At 43.8% G+C, this 16,737-nt stretch overlaps 1 protein-coding gene across 6 annotated transcripts in view; it reads right to left on the bottom strand.

The window, feature by feature from the left end:
• Positions 1-16,737, bottom strand: part of SLC39A1 (solute carrier family 39 member 1) — a 61,460-nt gene that overhangs the window by 19,589 nt on the left and 25,134 nt on the right. Inside the window, exons 1-2 of one of the 6 annotated variants that reach the window (XM_069218159.1) lie at positions 13,995-14,113; positions 1,158-1,458 (exon numbers count right to left, since the gene is read on the bottom strand). In XM_069218159.1, coding sequence (XP_069074260.1) covers positions 1,158-1,353 — 196 coding nt within the window. In that variant the 5' untranslated portion in view covers positions 1,354-1,458; positions 13,995-14,113. Of the gene's footprint in view, positions 1-1,157; positions 1,459-4,186; positions 4,399-13,844; positions 14,114-16,737 lie in introns of those variants that run through there. The other 5 variants (XM_069218161.1, XM_069218164.1, XM_069218160.1 and 2 more) reach the window with 5 other exon arrangements.

The following is a 16,737-nucleotide window of genomic DNA, read 5'->3' as shown; positions in this document are numbered from 1 at the left end:
CTGGTAAGGTGTGACCCTCCGGGCCAAACATGGGAGATCTGAGAGTAGTACTTGCTCCAAAGCCCTGCCCCATCTCCAGAAGCCCACCCCCCATACAAGAATCATGCACGCCAACTCTGCAGTAAAGCGCAAGTATCAGGCATTTCAGACTCTTGATGCAATCATTATTAGAGACCTGGGCATTTGCAAACACATTGCACATCCACAGCATCTGCACACTGGCTGGGGGAACAGACCACACACATGCTCTGCAGAAATCCACCAACTATAATGACACTGCATCCCCACTGACAACTTGTTGTAAGATACATTAAGGTTCATACTTGCCATAATAAGCTGGAAACATTGCAAACTATCACCTTCCCCTTTACTTTGATCAACCATCCGGATGATTCCGGAACAAGATCTCAAATCAGTTGTGCAGTCTCTTCTTCTCTCCAGAAGATAAGTATGACATTGACCTTTTCTAAGGCATTCCCAAAGTTCACCTAGGCCCACTGAGAGCAACACTACATGCTACAGCACGCTTCGTCTTATGTCTCAAGAAATTTGACCATATTTCCCCCGCCCTAATAATCCTCCAATGGCTCCCCATTAAAGTGTGGGCCCAATTCAAAATCGCTTGCATCACCCATAGAGCGCTGCACTCCTCCTCACCCCTCCTATCTAAACGAGAAACTGAAAAACTCAGGAGCAAATAAGCATTCCAGAAATGCCCAATCCCTGCTCCTGCAACCCCCCAACTACAGGCAAGAAGTATACATGAATCAGTCCTTCTCTGGCAGCATCTCCAGAATCTGGGTCTCTCTGCCTTCCTCACTCAGTCTAACCACTTGCCTAGCAACCTTCAAAAAGGACCTCAAGATCCTCCCATTTGACAGACATATTGGGTAACTCACCCTCGACCAGACTTATTTACTTACTTACTTTGCACCCTGATCTGCCTTTGTTTAACTGTTCATGTCCCCAGCCCTATTGTTGTAACTATCTTTCGAGATACCTCCTGTATACATACACTGATGTAAACGTCTGTAACCCGCTGTAACCCTGTATTCTGTGTGTTGTAAAGCGCTCTGATGCCTTCGGGCCAAGTCCACGCTATATAAAATTGCAAAATAAAATAAACATACCAACCCAGGACCCGCGCAGAGCCTTACCTTCAGAGCTTGCACACCCCGGCCTCTGGAGGATGCAGAGGGGGACCAGGCCGAATACGACAGTCAGCAGTAGCAGGGACACCAGTGCCCCCAGCTTCACCTCCAGGTCCTTGGTCGACCGCGGCGCAGACTTGAACCCTGGGTTCCACTCCATGGGGGCAGGGCTGGCAGATGGAGCAGTCGGCTCACTGAACATCTCCAGACTGGGCTGGATCTTTGGTCCCTTCTAACAATGCAGAGCCTTGCTCACTGCTCTGGCATGGCATGGGTGTGCAGGCTGCGGGCTCCAGGAGCCATCATCCTGAAATTAAAAGGATAGTAGAGCGTCAGGCAAGGTCAACGTGACAGGATGATCCAGAAATACCACCTGCTTTCACCGTGAAAAGATGCAGAAGCGTGCATATCAACAATTTAGAAGAGGTAGATGGGAGACTTTAAAAAACATAATCGGGAGAATATATTTCCCCCATCGACTTCTATTGGACTAGAGGCAATTTTGGGTGGGAGTCTCCCACCTGAATCTGTTCTATCGGCATGTATGTGGGAACTCTGTGAGAAAAGGGAAGGGGAGGGGTGAAGGGTGAGAAGATTTGTGTGCTGTCAGTGAAAACATCAGGTGGTCTTTGAGAGCTTGAAAAGGGAGATGTGAAGGGGCAAGACATTTTGTTGCAGCAGACGAAAAGGGCAGGCTGGGTTATGCGGGTAGTATGCAGGAGTCGGGCGGTCAGTGCATGGTGTGCAAGGGTTGGTCCGGGAAGTGAGGTGGTGTGTAGGAGACGGGCGGTGATGGGATGGGATGGCCTGCAAGGACTGGGCTTAAATGCGAGGACAAGTTTGCTGAGACGAAAGAATGCAAGATGAGCGAAAGATTCTGTAGTGGCAAGGAGTGAACAGGTGAAAGGAGGGAAGAGATGGTCTGTGGTTTGAGAGAGGTGTGTTTAGGAACTGGGAAGGGGTTTTCAGCAGTCTGAAAGAGCATACATACCAGGGATATTCCGGGATCCCTGCTCCCCTATTCTTAGAAAACTCTCCACCTCAATGCAACCCTGTGAGGGTGTTTGAGAAGGGGTTTTATTTGTGAGGTTGGATGGGGACCAGCAAACCAGGGGAGGATAGTCTGATGGGAGAAAGGAAGCAGTGTAAGTGGGGGAGAGAAACTGTGAAAACCATTAAGGGGTACAGGCCCAGTTCTAGATGGAGGGCCACGACTTCCCAAAGTAGCCCCATTCCTCACAGGGACCATTTACAATTAGAAATGCAGCTTTTGCTCTTTTTCTTAATGATTCGCCGGGGCCTGCAACGTCACTTGCTCAGCTAAATTGTCTAACTTTCATAAATAACATCAATAGTACTTGAAGTACCCGGGACATATAGACAATCAGTCAGGATGGTGGCCTTTATCCTGCATGTTAGAACAGCAGTACCTGTGACAATCCTACTATATCAAGAGATTGACTCAAGTTCCTATCACACGTTACTAAAGAGACACCATGGAGCAGAAAGAAAGAGACTGATGAAATACGAGTAAATGGGTGAGTAGAAATAAAATGGAGAAGAAAATGGCAGTTGATTAGAGAGGATTAGGAGGGTAATGGGTGTTATACCGAAGAGAAGATGAGAAAGATGTTGTGAGAGATGGAAGAAGAAGGATGAAAACGGAGTCTGAGGAAGTAGGATGATGGGGCAGGATAATGACGAGCAATGATGGGGGTAGGGCTATGGGTAGTTAAGTACTGAGAGGAGAGCGATAAGAGGTAAGTAGAGGAAGAGAAGTAGGGAAGGGTGAAGGCAAAGGATGAGGCTGTTGAAGGATGATTTTGATGAGTAAAGAAGGTGGTCAAAGAGAAGGCTGGAAAGAAAATGGTCAGGGGTGGGTGAGAGGCCAGAGATGGAAGAAGTGACTGGAGGAGATTGGTAGAAGAAAAGGGCCAGGCGGGGAGAGTGATGGAGAAAGAGCGGGTGATGGTACTGGTAGAGAGTAATGGGAAAGAGGAAAGAACGTGAAAGAGGCTGTATCTTGACAGTCACAATTTAGGAGTTTTGATTTCGGGCACTCACATTAGCTGTACGCTCCTCATTGTACCCCTCGTAATACATTCTGCTCAAGAAAATTACAACCAAATATTCTTTGAGAAAATAGACACCAACCGAGAAGTTCAGTTGTGAACATGACGAGCTCTATTCTTGACACAGAGGGCAGCTACAAACTGAAAGAGCCCCGCTTTTGATGTTTAGTTGGTTCTCATGTTGCCAACTTTGATTATTCTTCCAATTGTTGTACTTTTTTGGGAGTAAATGTACAGAATAGCCACTATCCACAACTTAAAGAAGTTCCACAGCTCCTTACTATCTCTTTAGGATACACATGGGTGCCCCGGTTTTGGTAGATCTTGTTCATGAGCTCGCTCTATATAATCCAGGCCTTAGTGCTGCTACTGTTCAAATGTTGTTGAGAGCTACTGGTGAAGAATACGTCCAATTACACACACACACACTTGAATAATCAACTGCTTCTATAGCACCATCATAGCTTCCAAATAGCCCTGCTCCCTGTTTGGACATTTAGCCACTACTGGCTGTTTAGCCAACAGGAATTTGTTTGCAAAGATTTCTTTTTCACCATACTTAAGTAGTACTGTACTTTTAAACGCGTAATGTCCAGCAGCACGCTGCTCTGGGAACCAGGGTTAGTGGTTTGTCCAGTGTTTACTGGTTATTGTTGGTTACTGGGATTCGTCTTATGCTGTCTGCGAAATCTTATCATGCAGCACTTAAAGTAAAAGTCCAAAAAGAAAGAAAGCACTATATCGTCTAAAAAGTCAGGATTATCTGAGGTCGCCACGCAAGGCAAGGACCACCGGGCTGTGTTGCACCGTTTACAGTTCTAAGAATCAATCTCCTCGCTGGCAACAAGACCCAGAGAGCGAGCAAGTTCCCTGCACCGTAGTCACTGAACGAGGACCGCACCCGGCTCCCATCACAGGCGCTATTCGCAGTCACCGGTGTCTCTGCCCTCGAGCAGTACTCACAGACGGGCATTCTTTAGAAATGGGTCACATTAACTGAAGCCCCTGCTCACATCAGGCCTCCGATCTCGAAACCCTGGGAGTCACGCTGCATCACGGGACCCTCGGCAACAATGCACTCCCTTGTGAAAGGAGCGCTCGTCGGCTTCCAGGAAACTCGAGCCCGGCGTCTACCAGAGGTTCACGCGCAGTGCAGGCCCGCGTCACGTCCAGTAACTGGCTGCTGGGAAATGAGCAACTGCTGGACAAACACAGGCTTCCTGAGGAAGAGGGCTGGTGCTACGCGTGTCTCGTGCAACTCAGGAGCCGTGCAGGGAAGGAGCTATGCACGAAAATTAGAGAGTGAGTGTGTGTGAGGGAGAGGGAGTGTATGGGAGGGAGAGAGGAGTGGGTGGGTGGTTTAAACGCTTGAGGACTGATCACTGATTTGCATTCACCAGGCCATGCAATAATGCTCGCTGATCCACCAAATACAGGAAAAAATGAGAGGTACTCAGAAATGCTGTTTAATCGACTATTATCAGTAACAAACCTTGTGAACACAAACTACACTCTAGTATCACCTGCAGATTATATACAGTACGAGTAAGTTTACATTTGGCAAACGTGCAACATTCCACTAAAACAGTCCTAGAATTAGCAGACGGATCCAAGGTTCCATACCTTGTGAATCCATCAACACCTGAAAAACCACTAACAAGCCTGCATTTGTTTCTTTAAATATTCAGCTGGTAGTGCGTATTCTGTACTCTATGCAGAACAATATGCGTAACCGCATTTCTACACGGTCTAACTAGACGTGTCTGCATATTCTTTCTGTTTGCTGGACCCCAAGCTAAGCTCCCGTGAGCTCCTGTGTCTTTGCATATCCTGTATGTATCTCCATACTTCAAAGGACGCTGCTTTTGAGGATTCGTGGGGATCTCCTCCGCACTTAGACTCTAGCTGTACTGGCCAATGTAGCATAAAGGGCACTTCATCTCTTCGTTGCTATATGGCACAAGTTGCTTATTCTCCCTTCTTCACACTGGTGGGCGGTTGTAGTCATGTCTGATAATGCTATCTCACAGATGAATACTGCTGTGGTTTGTTTCACAGTTTAATACTGTCGTCCTCCTCAGCACAAAATGATATATCTGATGGTGTCAGATGTTGTTTGGCATGTTCAGCAAAGGCGAGGCCCAAGGACACACTACCATTAACCCTGGATCCCTTAAAGGAGGGCAATACTGAGACAAAAGAGAAACCACATACAGAGCATAGTTTTAACTCCAACTGACCTCTTCCGCAGGAGTCATACTTAAGAGGTGACTGGCCCACCTATCAGTATGGCCTGTGTTTAGGAAAGGCACGCCTTGCTGCCTTCCGCAGCAACTCACCAGTGGGTACAATACCCTGAGGCGAAGCAAAGGTGTAGCTATCAATAGTGCAGCAGATGCAGTGGTACCGGGGCAGGGCTTGGAGGAGAGCGGCCCTGTGCACCCTAATTATGGATATTTCTTACTTCTCAACATGGGTACAGGGACCCCTTTTCTAAGCCTGCCTCAGGGGCCACTGCACCACTCTATGCCTCTGTGCAGAAGAGCTTACCTATCAGCAGTTATTTATTTCAGTGCACGTTTTTATATGGTCCTAACCCTCCCTCAGAGGGTGGGGTACCACTATAGGCATGCCAACAAGAAAAGCACTGCAGTATGTTCACAGGTGGACATACCATCAGCGCAGACAGCCACATAGATATTTTACATAAACAAATACTTTAACGTCAGTTATAGAGAAATACCATTAATACAGACAGAAACATGCATTGGAAGATGCAACCCAGCAGTCTGGTCATTGGGATGGGCTGGAAGTTAAGAGTGAGTGGAGGCTGTTGTTGTGGGAAGAATATAAAGAGGGTTGAGTCCCTCAGAAGAGCCGCGTTACAGACATTCTCCCAGAAACTCCTACCACTTTTCGGTGTAAGTGAAACTTTTATTCATTAAAGTATAAGTCACAGCTGACACTTCCTTGATAAATCACCCAACTAGTCAAACATTTCTCACAAAAGACAACTGATGGAGATTCTTCCAATGCCTTCCGATCCCTCATCACATACCACACCACAAGGACAAAGCCAAACCAGCTTAAAACACGTATCTAAGGTGCACAATGCATGTAGATTTACCTCTAAGCACAGGGGACATATGTTTCCCGCTTCAAGTCAATCACAGCTAGTTTTCTACGTCAGAAATAGCAACAGGTTGAGAGGGCTCAGTCAAAATTCCAGTTCTCGACAATCTCAGATTAGTCACATCACCGCCTCGTTTCCTAACAGGCAACAGTCTCATACGCCAATAAAATATGTTTAAAGAAGGTCAACACTTTCCCTCATCTGTGTAGTGTCTCTGGGTACTGCCTGGTGGGTGCCATCAGGGAAAGTAGAGGAACAGGCATCAGGGAAAGTAGAGGAACTAGAAGGGAGGAAAGGGAAAATATCTATCAGGACTTGAGTAGAAAGTGAGCAAGGATGGACTAAAAAAGGGAAGTGAAGGATGAGATGAGAAGCACTGGGGAAGAAAGGGACGAAGGTAGGAAGGATCTTAGTAGTGGTGGAAGAGAGAGCAAGAAACAGGAATGGGCAACAGACAAAGGGATTCAAGAAACAACCTGTGGAACTTAGAACCGAAAGAAGGAATGAAGTGAGGGATGTGAAAAGGTAATGAATAAGGCAAGATAAAAAGCAAGGAGGGAGCAGAAGAAAGAAAAAAGGTAAAGTATGAAGGAAAAAAGGAATAAAAAAGGAAAGTCAGCATAAATGTAATGCAGAAAGATGGCATAAATGGATGAAAGCAACGCAGACCAAGCATTGGCAAAGGCTATGCTAGATGTATTGGCTGTCATGTTTTTTTTGGCAGTGTCTTACAACTTTAGTACAAATTACTACATCGATGTATTGTATAATATATATTTTAACTCAATGCTCCTTCTTGTTTCAAAAAGGAATCCTTCAAAACTCCAGGTCGCTGCAAAAATCTTCATTAGAAAACCGCCGCCTGCGAAGGAGTGTGTGAATTAATATTATGGACGACTGGAGCCCGACTCAGTCAGAGTGTCACATAGTAGTAATCCTAGAACTATATATCAGGGGAGTTCCCAAGTTTTAGGTGGAGAGCAGATGCTTTATATGGAGCACTCCACACACTCTAACACTGCTCATCTCACATGTTTCGTTTTCTAGCAGCGTTTTTAAGCAAAGGATTAGCTTGCTTTGGATTGGACTGGAAGCCTGAAACAGTATTGCTTTGTCTTATACTGTCCTCCCTTGTGTCTGGACAAAGCTATGTCCCTCTGACGAACTCTAATAAGAGCAAAACGTGTGTCAGGGACAGCTTGTATTCATTCCAGGTTGGGGTGGATGGTATTTTACTAATCCAAAGTGATAATACTGTTTCTGAAACAATAAAAGGCTGTCATTTTTCAGTTCAGCATGGATGGCACTGGCTAATCTTACGGTTAAAGACTTTGCTGCAAAAATTACAAAGGACTTTGTCACTTTTCTAGCTCAACGGGGGTGGCACTGAGCCAATCCTAGGCTTTAAAACTCTGCTAGAAAAACAAAAATTTGAGGTGAGCAGTTTTAGGGCATTGGTGTGATTGTATAGGGTTCCATATAAAGGAGTCGCTCTCCACCTAAAGCCCGTAACTACCCAGAGTTCCCTACTTCCTTTCTTTGCATAATGTATGTGGCACTTCAAGTCTGAAAGAGTATTGCTTTGATACATCATACAATAATATTTTAATAAGACTGTATGAAAACCTTTGCATGGTACGGCTGGTTCTTGTATAGTACTATACGGGCCGTCATTGAATAGTATGATATGGCTTCTCATTGTATAGTAAGTTATGGCCTGGAATAGTATGATATATGGGTTGGCCTGACATGTTGTTTAACTTCATTGTGCCCATATTTTGGATACTCCTGCTTGGAAAAAGCCTAATTCCTATCCGCCGTGCGAACTACCACTTTGCACAAAGGCTGTGTCTAATGAGCAGACTGAAAATTACATTTCAAAGAGAACAGACTCAAACTGTCTTTGAATCCTTAGACAGTGGCTCCACAGCCCCAAGTTGGAAAACTGTATAAAACAGGATAAAAATAAGAGCACCATGTTCCAGCACTGCGTTCTTCTGGATCAAGCAAGGAGTGCTGAACAAAGTACTCAAAGGGCTCCTGCATTCCTGACAGCAAGTCTCCCTGATGTGAGAGGACATCACTTGAAATCTGCACTTTCTAATAGAGCAGATGACGGTCTGCCTGAAGTGCCTTGAAGGCTGTCTGCCTGCTGAGGGATGGAAGGACGTTCTTTGTTCTGCAGTAGGAAAGACTGTACAAAAGGAGAAATCCAGTATGTTCTCAGTGTGCGCAGCAGTCAGAGAGAGCTGACAATTCCAGACAGCAAAGAGAGGAATTACCCATGCCATGATGGAGTCCATCAGTCTCTCTGTGATGTTCCCTTGTGAGTCACATTACGACTGTGAAAGCTCAATTATTACTGTTTCGCCCGTCAGGTCACAGAAGGCTCAAAACACTGGTGCTGTGGCTCCCAAAGCAGGAGAAGGTGAAGCCGCATCACTGTTCAAGCAAGAAGCCATGATCAGTCTGGAGGCAGCAAGTGCCAAATGCCCACCACCGCAGATGACAGAGCTTGGAGGCTGCAACTTCCAAATTTGAAGGTCTTGCTGAAAAAGGTAACCGCAGCCAAAGACAAGGGTTGCAGTGCAAATCTGCCATGTGGATCTCATTACCTCCACTGTCCTGTGTTGAAGATGCTGCTATGGCCCACACGGAAAAGGAGTTGACAACCATCATGCACATCTACTGCACTGCAACAGCTTCACAGATAGCCATCAGTTAAACGGGTAGCTTAGCCTGCACCAGGGACAAGAGACTAGCATGTGCAGATGAGTGTGCCAGGCAAACAAGACTTTTGCTGGAGGGATCTAAACAGTGAACTCAATTGCACATTTGACCAATGCGAGTATTTGAAGCTATCTGCACCTGATTGATGCTTAAGCCATAGCGTTTGTGGACCTTTTAGACGTAGGATCCTCACCCTAGCAGAGAGTGAGCTGGAGAACAGTGGAATGGTGTGGGGCTGAACCTTTTCACTGTTAAACGCTGTTTAGATTAAAACCATGTGTTACGTTCCCATCGAACTGTGTAGTATTTAATTCTGATGGAAAGCACTTTGTTTTACATCAAAGATAAACAGCTGGGTTGGATAATATGTTATTTTGTCTGTTGGTTGACTGTTGAGTTCTCAGCTCCTGCCCTGCACTACCTCCATGAGCAGCTTTTGGCTGCTTGACTTCGCTGTTCTCAGAGTGAAGTGTGGAAAGGGTTGTACTTGGTCTAGTTTCTGGTTTTCACAGCCATAGCAGGACAGACCACAGGACAACAGTAACAAAAAGCAGCAAACAACCACAAACACCACAGCTAGGGCCTAGTGGCCCTTTTCATCTCTGCAGCACCTGAAAGGAGTCAGAGAGGTACACAATAACTTCCTCCAAAAATCCTTTAAAAGCCTTGTGGTTCCCGAAGTCCTCCTTTAAAAAACTATCATGGTCAAGTCACACTTAAATGGTATGGCCCTTTCAGACAAAATGACTACACGCTTTTCAACGTTTCCATCAACAGCCTGAAAATCTGCAACACTATGATTGGGGTTAGTCCAAACAGACCATCCCATGATCCTACATAGGCTCTACTAGAGAACTGGGAAGCCAAGGCAATTTAGAGATGTAACCAAACTGAGCACCATTTTACTGAACAAATCACTTGCAGGAGGCCTAATTTGCATGTGAAAACAGTTATTTGGCAGTCCTACCTTTTGCAGAAGTAGTATAGGTCCTAAATATATTCTGCATCCTTTTATACATCATTCACAGACATCTAAACACATGGCTTAACATTTCTGGCTTCATTACGTTTCCATTAGTTTCTGTGTACCGCCACATTCTTCTTCACATTCACAGTTGTGTTACAACAAGCACCTAATGAACAGGTGGTGGTTTTAAACAGATTGTTTATTACCCATTCTATTGAAAATAACTTCTTTAGTATTACCTTTCCTGTTGCTGTGAACAAAACCAAATGTTCTAAGTAGCAATCCTGAGTTTGTGGGTACACTATTTTGAAAGTAATTGGAAACGTGTTTGGTCATACTCTTAATAGTTTTGTTAACCTTTAGTATATCAGAGTGTGACACATCAAATTGTATTCGTAATATGACGTATCACATAACAAAGCTGATGTGTTTCATCAATATATGACTTTCTCCGTAGATAAAACACAAGTATTGCATCAAAAGATTTACAAGTGTCCAAATCTGTTTCAGAAGTGCTGTTCTCAGTAATGGTTGCATAGTGTGAAATATAGGCACTAGAGATTGATTGTACTAGGACTGCACCCCAGTGTTGCTGAGTAAAGACCAAGTTAACGCAATGTGCTGCAGCAGTGGCAACTAGTTGAATGAATTATTTGAATAACCAAATTCACCGTTCCAGGGACATCGTAAGGATTTGGGGGGCCCTGGGATTAACGTATTTTGGGAGTTCCTGCTCAGAACAACCTTTAATTTCTGATACAGTTTCAGTTTTTTCACGCAGTCTTTGGCCAGGTCACTGACAGAGCACAGGCCCACTTGTCCAAATTCTAAATGTGATTACATCAATTATTCAGTAATAGTTATCTGTGTTTTCAATATTGCAAGCAGCTCATTAGTATTACTGCAAATAATCTCCGTGACACCCTATCATTTCTCATATATTTGATCTAATAGAAATCTTTTTTATGGATGTTGCATGAAACAAACACATTTGTCTGCAAAAAGTCTGTAATAGATTCTCACACATCACCCACATTCAAAATAAATTACAAGAAAACGCTATTTAAAACAAATTGTTTAAGAAATATTCCGGGTCATGAGGCGGAACTCTCTAGAACAGAGCTGGCTCTATCAAGGGGTCCCCTGAAAGGCTGGGGCCCTGGGCCAGAGCCCACTTTGCCCTGCCTTTAAACATCTCTGCACGGTTCAGAGATGAGGTGTTCCTGTGGAGTATGGCCTTGGTGCATGTCAACACCAAACAGTTGGCCAATTTGACTAACCCTGTAAAAGGTGAGTTGCCACAGTGCTGGAGAACCTCGGTGTAGAACAGCACCAAGCAGCAGGTCAATGTGCCTGAACCTAGTATGAACCATGCAAAGTTAAAGTGCTCTAAGACCTAAGTGTATGATACCAGTAGGCGGCAGGTCAAGTTTGATTATGGTGTCCCAGTGCTGTGGGGCTTTGTTCATTTGACTTGACACCTTACCTGGACACCCCATCTATTAAAAAAAAAAAAAAAAAAAAAAAAAAACACCAACACACAGCCACCTATACAACACAAAAAGCTTGAACGGTTCTGAAAGAGGTAGGGACAACTACCCAGAGGCCACCAGCTGATGTGTGGGAAGTCTTGAGATTGTGGTCAGATGAGGAGAGACGAGTACATGAGGGAAGAGAACGAAAACAACCTGTGACTGCCCAAACAAAATGAGGATGCGGTATGTAGGAAGAACCAGTGAAAAGAGCAGAGAAAAAAAACAAAACACTCAAGTATTGGCAGAATGTGGTAGGAGAGGGTCAGGAGCTCAGCTGAAGAAAGGCAAGGGGACCATACACATAAAAAAACTAACCCAAGGCATGATATGACACACAAGTAATACACACAATAATGAAGGTAGGCAAGGGGTGGGGTAAACTATAGCAGGGGAAATAGGGAAGACAAGCATTGCGTTCAGGAAGCAGAATTTGGATGTGGCACTATGAAAGTTGCACCTTCAGCATGCTGTTTTCCAGCTCGCGGAGAAGCCGGAGAAACGAGGCAGCCGAAACGCAAAAGAAGTGGCATTAAGTGGGTTGGCACTGGACTAGCATTAACTTGTCTGATAAAAGCCAGGCTCTTCTGAACTTCTAGAATACATTACCTAAAAACATACTAACAAACCCATAGGTTGCTAATTTACAGCAGCCTGTTCCCTGGGTAATAAAATAATAACTTCTGTTATACTAACGTGGTGGACACAGGAGCCTCACTTTTCGCCTTCTTACCGATACTCTTTAGCACACCAGTTCTTTATTAGAAGTTGTGGCAATTCTGTACCTCCCCAACACGCATAATCTCCTATCACACATCATAGTGTAAAACACCAGACCCATAATACCGCACTGTGAAAACACTGTGTTCTAATGAGAACTCAAATGTAGTTTACTATACAGAAGGTTGTGTTTGAACTACAAAATGTTTTTTTGCTTCTCTTATCGTTCATACAAATAAGGGTCGTGCCTAGAACATTTTTATTTTTCCTTATATTTACCAAACACTTTTGCACTGCGTTTCAATTTTTTTCAACTGAAATCCATTTTCAATTGCTCTGCCTCTAACAAAGTGCTGCACTATGCTGAGCTGCACTCTTATTGCCACACTACGGTGATCACAAACAAGAGGCTTGGTTTTAAGTCAATAATACTTTAATAAGGTCGTTCTTAAAATACAATGTTTTCCTCGGTCTGAATCCTGTACTGACACCGTGATACTCAGTAAATCATTCGTGCTGGGGTGCTTGCAACATTACTAAACTATATTTAAAAAATCTAAAGTGCAACCAAAGCAAATTCCCACTGGATCATTTCTAGTAACACGGCGATCATACGTGTATTCACTATTGTACAGCAATGTTCACAATAGCACCCTATCGGTGAGTATAATGGTGAACAACAAGTTACTACAATAATAAGAATAAAAAGTTGGTCTTTGCTCCTCAGTGTTGTGAACATCAGTGCAATTCATTTACAGATATACGCTGAAAGGAATTTCAAGATGCACGGAATAACGATGGAAAGCCTTCAAGACGGTCGTTTTAAAAAGTTTGTCTCTGTGCAAATAATGCAAACTCCTTAGATTAAATAACACTCCGAATGCACTAAAAATGTAAAGTAAAACGCTCTTCTGTCATTCAAAAATGCCCAAATATTAATTCGTGAAAGAAGATAACAAAAGATGAGCATACAGCTCTAGAACGATTATAGGGGGCATATGCAGGAACTTCTCGATGTTAAAACATCACATCACTAAAACCTAAATAACCGGGAGGCGTTCCTGCATATGTACATCATAGCTCTACAGATGTATTCTCATATTTTCATCTTCTTTCCAAACAAGCTTTAACAAAATGATTGCTTTCAAGCTCTGAGCAAAAACACTGAACAAGACATATCACATATGCCTGTACATATACATGCCAACAGTTCTGATTCAGTCGAGAAAGTCACTACTTTGTATACCAAAATAGTTTTATTTCGACTTTTTTGGGGGAACAACTTCCATACATACATGACGCAAATAGTCCTCCTCTGTTCCAGAGGAAATGCTAATAATTACATTACACCTTCTTGAAGCCCACGGCTGCTTCTCTTTCTATCAACCGCACAAATTACCACTTTTGCTCGAAATTAAAACTCTGTACGTGGCCTTCCTTATTGTAACCTTTCCTTTGCTGCGCTTTTGTTTATTCGACCATTTGAAACTCAGTTGGAATCTTACCATTTTCAGTGAAAAGAGACCCCTTCCAACTTACTGGACACTGGGTTACCTTAGTCTCCTGGACTTCCGGCCAAAACACTCATGCCACCGAGAGAAACAAAGTGACAGACCCAGGCGCCACCGAAAACACTCTCTTCCATTCGCTGTCACGTTTTTCGCAATCCCTAAAAAAAGTGAGACTTACTTTCCATCGGCTCTCGAGGAAACGCGAATTCTTCCACTTTGTTTTCGACTTCGAAAAACAGATGTGCACTTCTAATCGAATGGCAAGGAACTCCAATCAGAAAGTTAGCTTAAAGATAAGTGACACTACTGGGGGCGGGGTTAGGAGCAGCCGGGTTCCAGCACCGCCTTCCATTGGCTAGAAAGGGAAAAGGCCCGCCTTCTAAAAGAACGGCGCCTCCTCACGGAAGAGACCTGCCTGCCACGTGCTCCGGAAGTGTTTGCTCAGACTTCTGTTTTGTTGGTAGGGAGTTCTGATGTTCCTAATTCGGGGCCCTCCAGTTTCTGTACTGCGCAGAAGGTACGGCTTGTGGCAGCTAGATGAGGGCCCAGTACAGTGACAAGACAGGTCTGGAAACTGTGTCGCTATCTACGGGGCGGGCAGAGCCGTGGTACCGCACGGGCAGTCTACGAAAATACCAGGATTTAATGTTTTGAGCGAGTTGCGACGGGGCACGGAAAGATAACTCTCAGTTGTAGAAAACTCGTACGAGTGAGCCCAAAATAGACTATTTGGAGACATCAACGGAATCAATGGCACATGAGCTCTGAAATCAATCAGAGGAAAAGTGGTGTTAGTTAAATCCAAAGATAAAGTACAAGTTATTGATAAAAGAAGCGGGGCAGCATCGTGATGTTGATAAGGTGTCCCTGCCATTAACTATAGTGGTCTGTATGACTAATCTCTTGTGGTAAGGATGCGTCCTGACAGCTCATAAGAGAGAGACTGCCATTATACCACGACTATGCATATTTAAAGTGCACGTTCCAGCCCATTAGCCTCTAGTGAATGAGAGCTTAACCTGCTCTCGCAACGGGCGATTCGCTGTTGCAATGAATCTCTGCTGAAAGTGGAGTGCATTCCCCGGCAAGGGAAAACATAAGATGTTTTATATTATGACTTTTTTCCTGAGTTAAATACTGTACACTGTATACCACCCCAACCCCATTATCACTGCAGGCTCAGCTGTTGTGTGTAGAGATGTTTCTCAAATCAAGTAGCAAAACGGCTGACTCCAAGCACTAGTACCCAAACGTCGGCACAATGAAGTGCGAGATCCCTGCACCTTGTTGTCATCAACCTTCTGAAGCAGCAACTCGGGACAGACAAAAGTCAGATGTTGCCTAGAGACTTCTTCACCTTTAATACTAGCTATACTGTCACATCCCGGACCACCAGAATCAAGTAAATGAGAGCGTACAGGAAAAATTAATTCACAGCCATTTGCCAACACAGTCTTCATGAAAATTTCCGTAGGTGGCTCTGTCTCCATCCTCCTCCCATAAGCCTCTGGGTGTTCACTAACCATCTACAGAAAAGCAGGTATTACACTGCCACTGTTTGTGTAAGCTACCCTCACCGCTTTTTGTGCCATTCTAAACCAGGGGCATCCGAAATGAATCAATTTGCTTTTCTGAAAAAAATACTCGATGAGACAAACGTTTAAGGGTGAACATCAGAAGTCACTCGCTCCCGTATTTGCAGATTCACCATTTAGGTGTTTGTATTTACCCCTTGTATTCTCTCACATTGCTATGGCCATGAGGTTGCTGCTCCCTTCCAGCAGTGGATAAAGCTGTGATATTTTCCTATGCATAATGCGAGACATTTAGCTTACAACCTAAGAGCTGATCAGCTCCCCTTGCTGAAGCAGTGGTCAATCAGCATTGTAAAATGAATAAAAAAACATTCAATTGACGTGATATACATCAATATATGTTCTACTCATACTTCTAAAGATAAAAACAACAGATGTTCATCCCAGACCCTTTAGTACAAATCTATCTAAATACGATGAATGTGAAAACTTTTTGCTAATTCCATAGAATAGCATAAACTGCCAGCCAGATTGAAATGTCTAAAAACAGCCCTAATGTTTTCAAGCATGCTGTATTTTAACACCAATCAGTCGGCAGCATGCAATTTTCTACTGGCGTTCTCTAGTTCCTTTAGTGCAAGGTCCAAGTATTTTACTAATCTGCCAATCAGTTGCATGGCATTGTCCAGTAACCTTGCAGCACTGATAGCATTAATTCAGCTGAGCCTCTCTCCAATGAAATATGGTCCCATAATGTCTTGCATACCTCCATTAGACGCATGCATATGCAAATAATGAGAAACAAAGGTTCCGACTAATAACCACACCATCTCCAACACTTGCCGGTCCTAAGGCTTTTCGATTTTCACCGGCTCTTACCTCCGCTAATGTTAAGAGTTAAAAGCAGAGTCTCATAAATTTGGCTCAAGAGGTCGATTTCCGGTTAATAGGCTAAAGTTAATGGAGAAGTAAGGGATGGTAATAAGAGTTTCCATTGATTAATATGAACACATTCCTTAAGGTTTTCACTAGAAGAGAACTCAATTACAGCTTTTCTGGCCATTGACGTAAATGAGCTATTCTTCATGTTATTGTTACATTCATCATTAAACACCCAGCCTATTAAGACATCTGTTTAAATTTGGGATACAATAAGCAGTACATATTTTTGGATTACCATAGAACTCTTTCCAAATCAGATGTTTTTAAAGTGCCTTCCTAAGAATTCTTCAGTCTTGAGCAGTTTTTAACAAACTGAAAGTCAGTTACCCCATTGAGGTTTAATTCAAGTCTTAGCTGATATACAGGGTCTGGGAGATCAAAACTTAACTGACAGCAAGCAAACTTATTTTTCTTTTAGATATTTATGCGATTTTGCGCCATACC

The sequence above is a fragment of the Pleurodeles waltl genome, chromosome 12, assembly GCF_031143425.1.
Source record: "Pleurodeles waltl isolate 20211129_DDA chromosome 12, aPleWal1.hap1.20221129, whole genome shotgun sequence".
Lineage (NCBI taxonomy): Eukaryota > Metazoa > Chordata > Amphibia > Caudata > Salamandridae > Pleurodeles > Pleurodeles waltl.
This window is presented reverse-complemented; position numbering and strand designations above follow the sequence as displayed.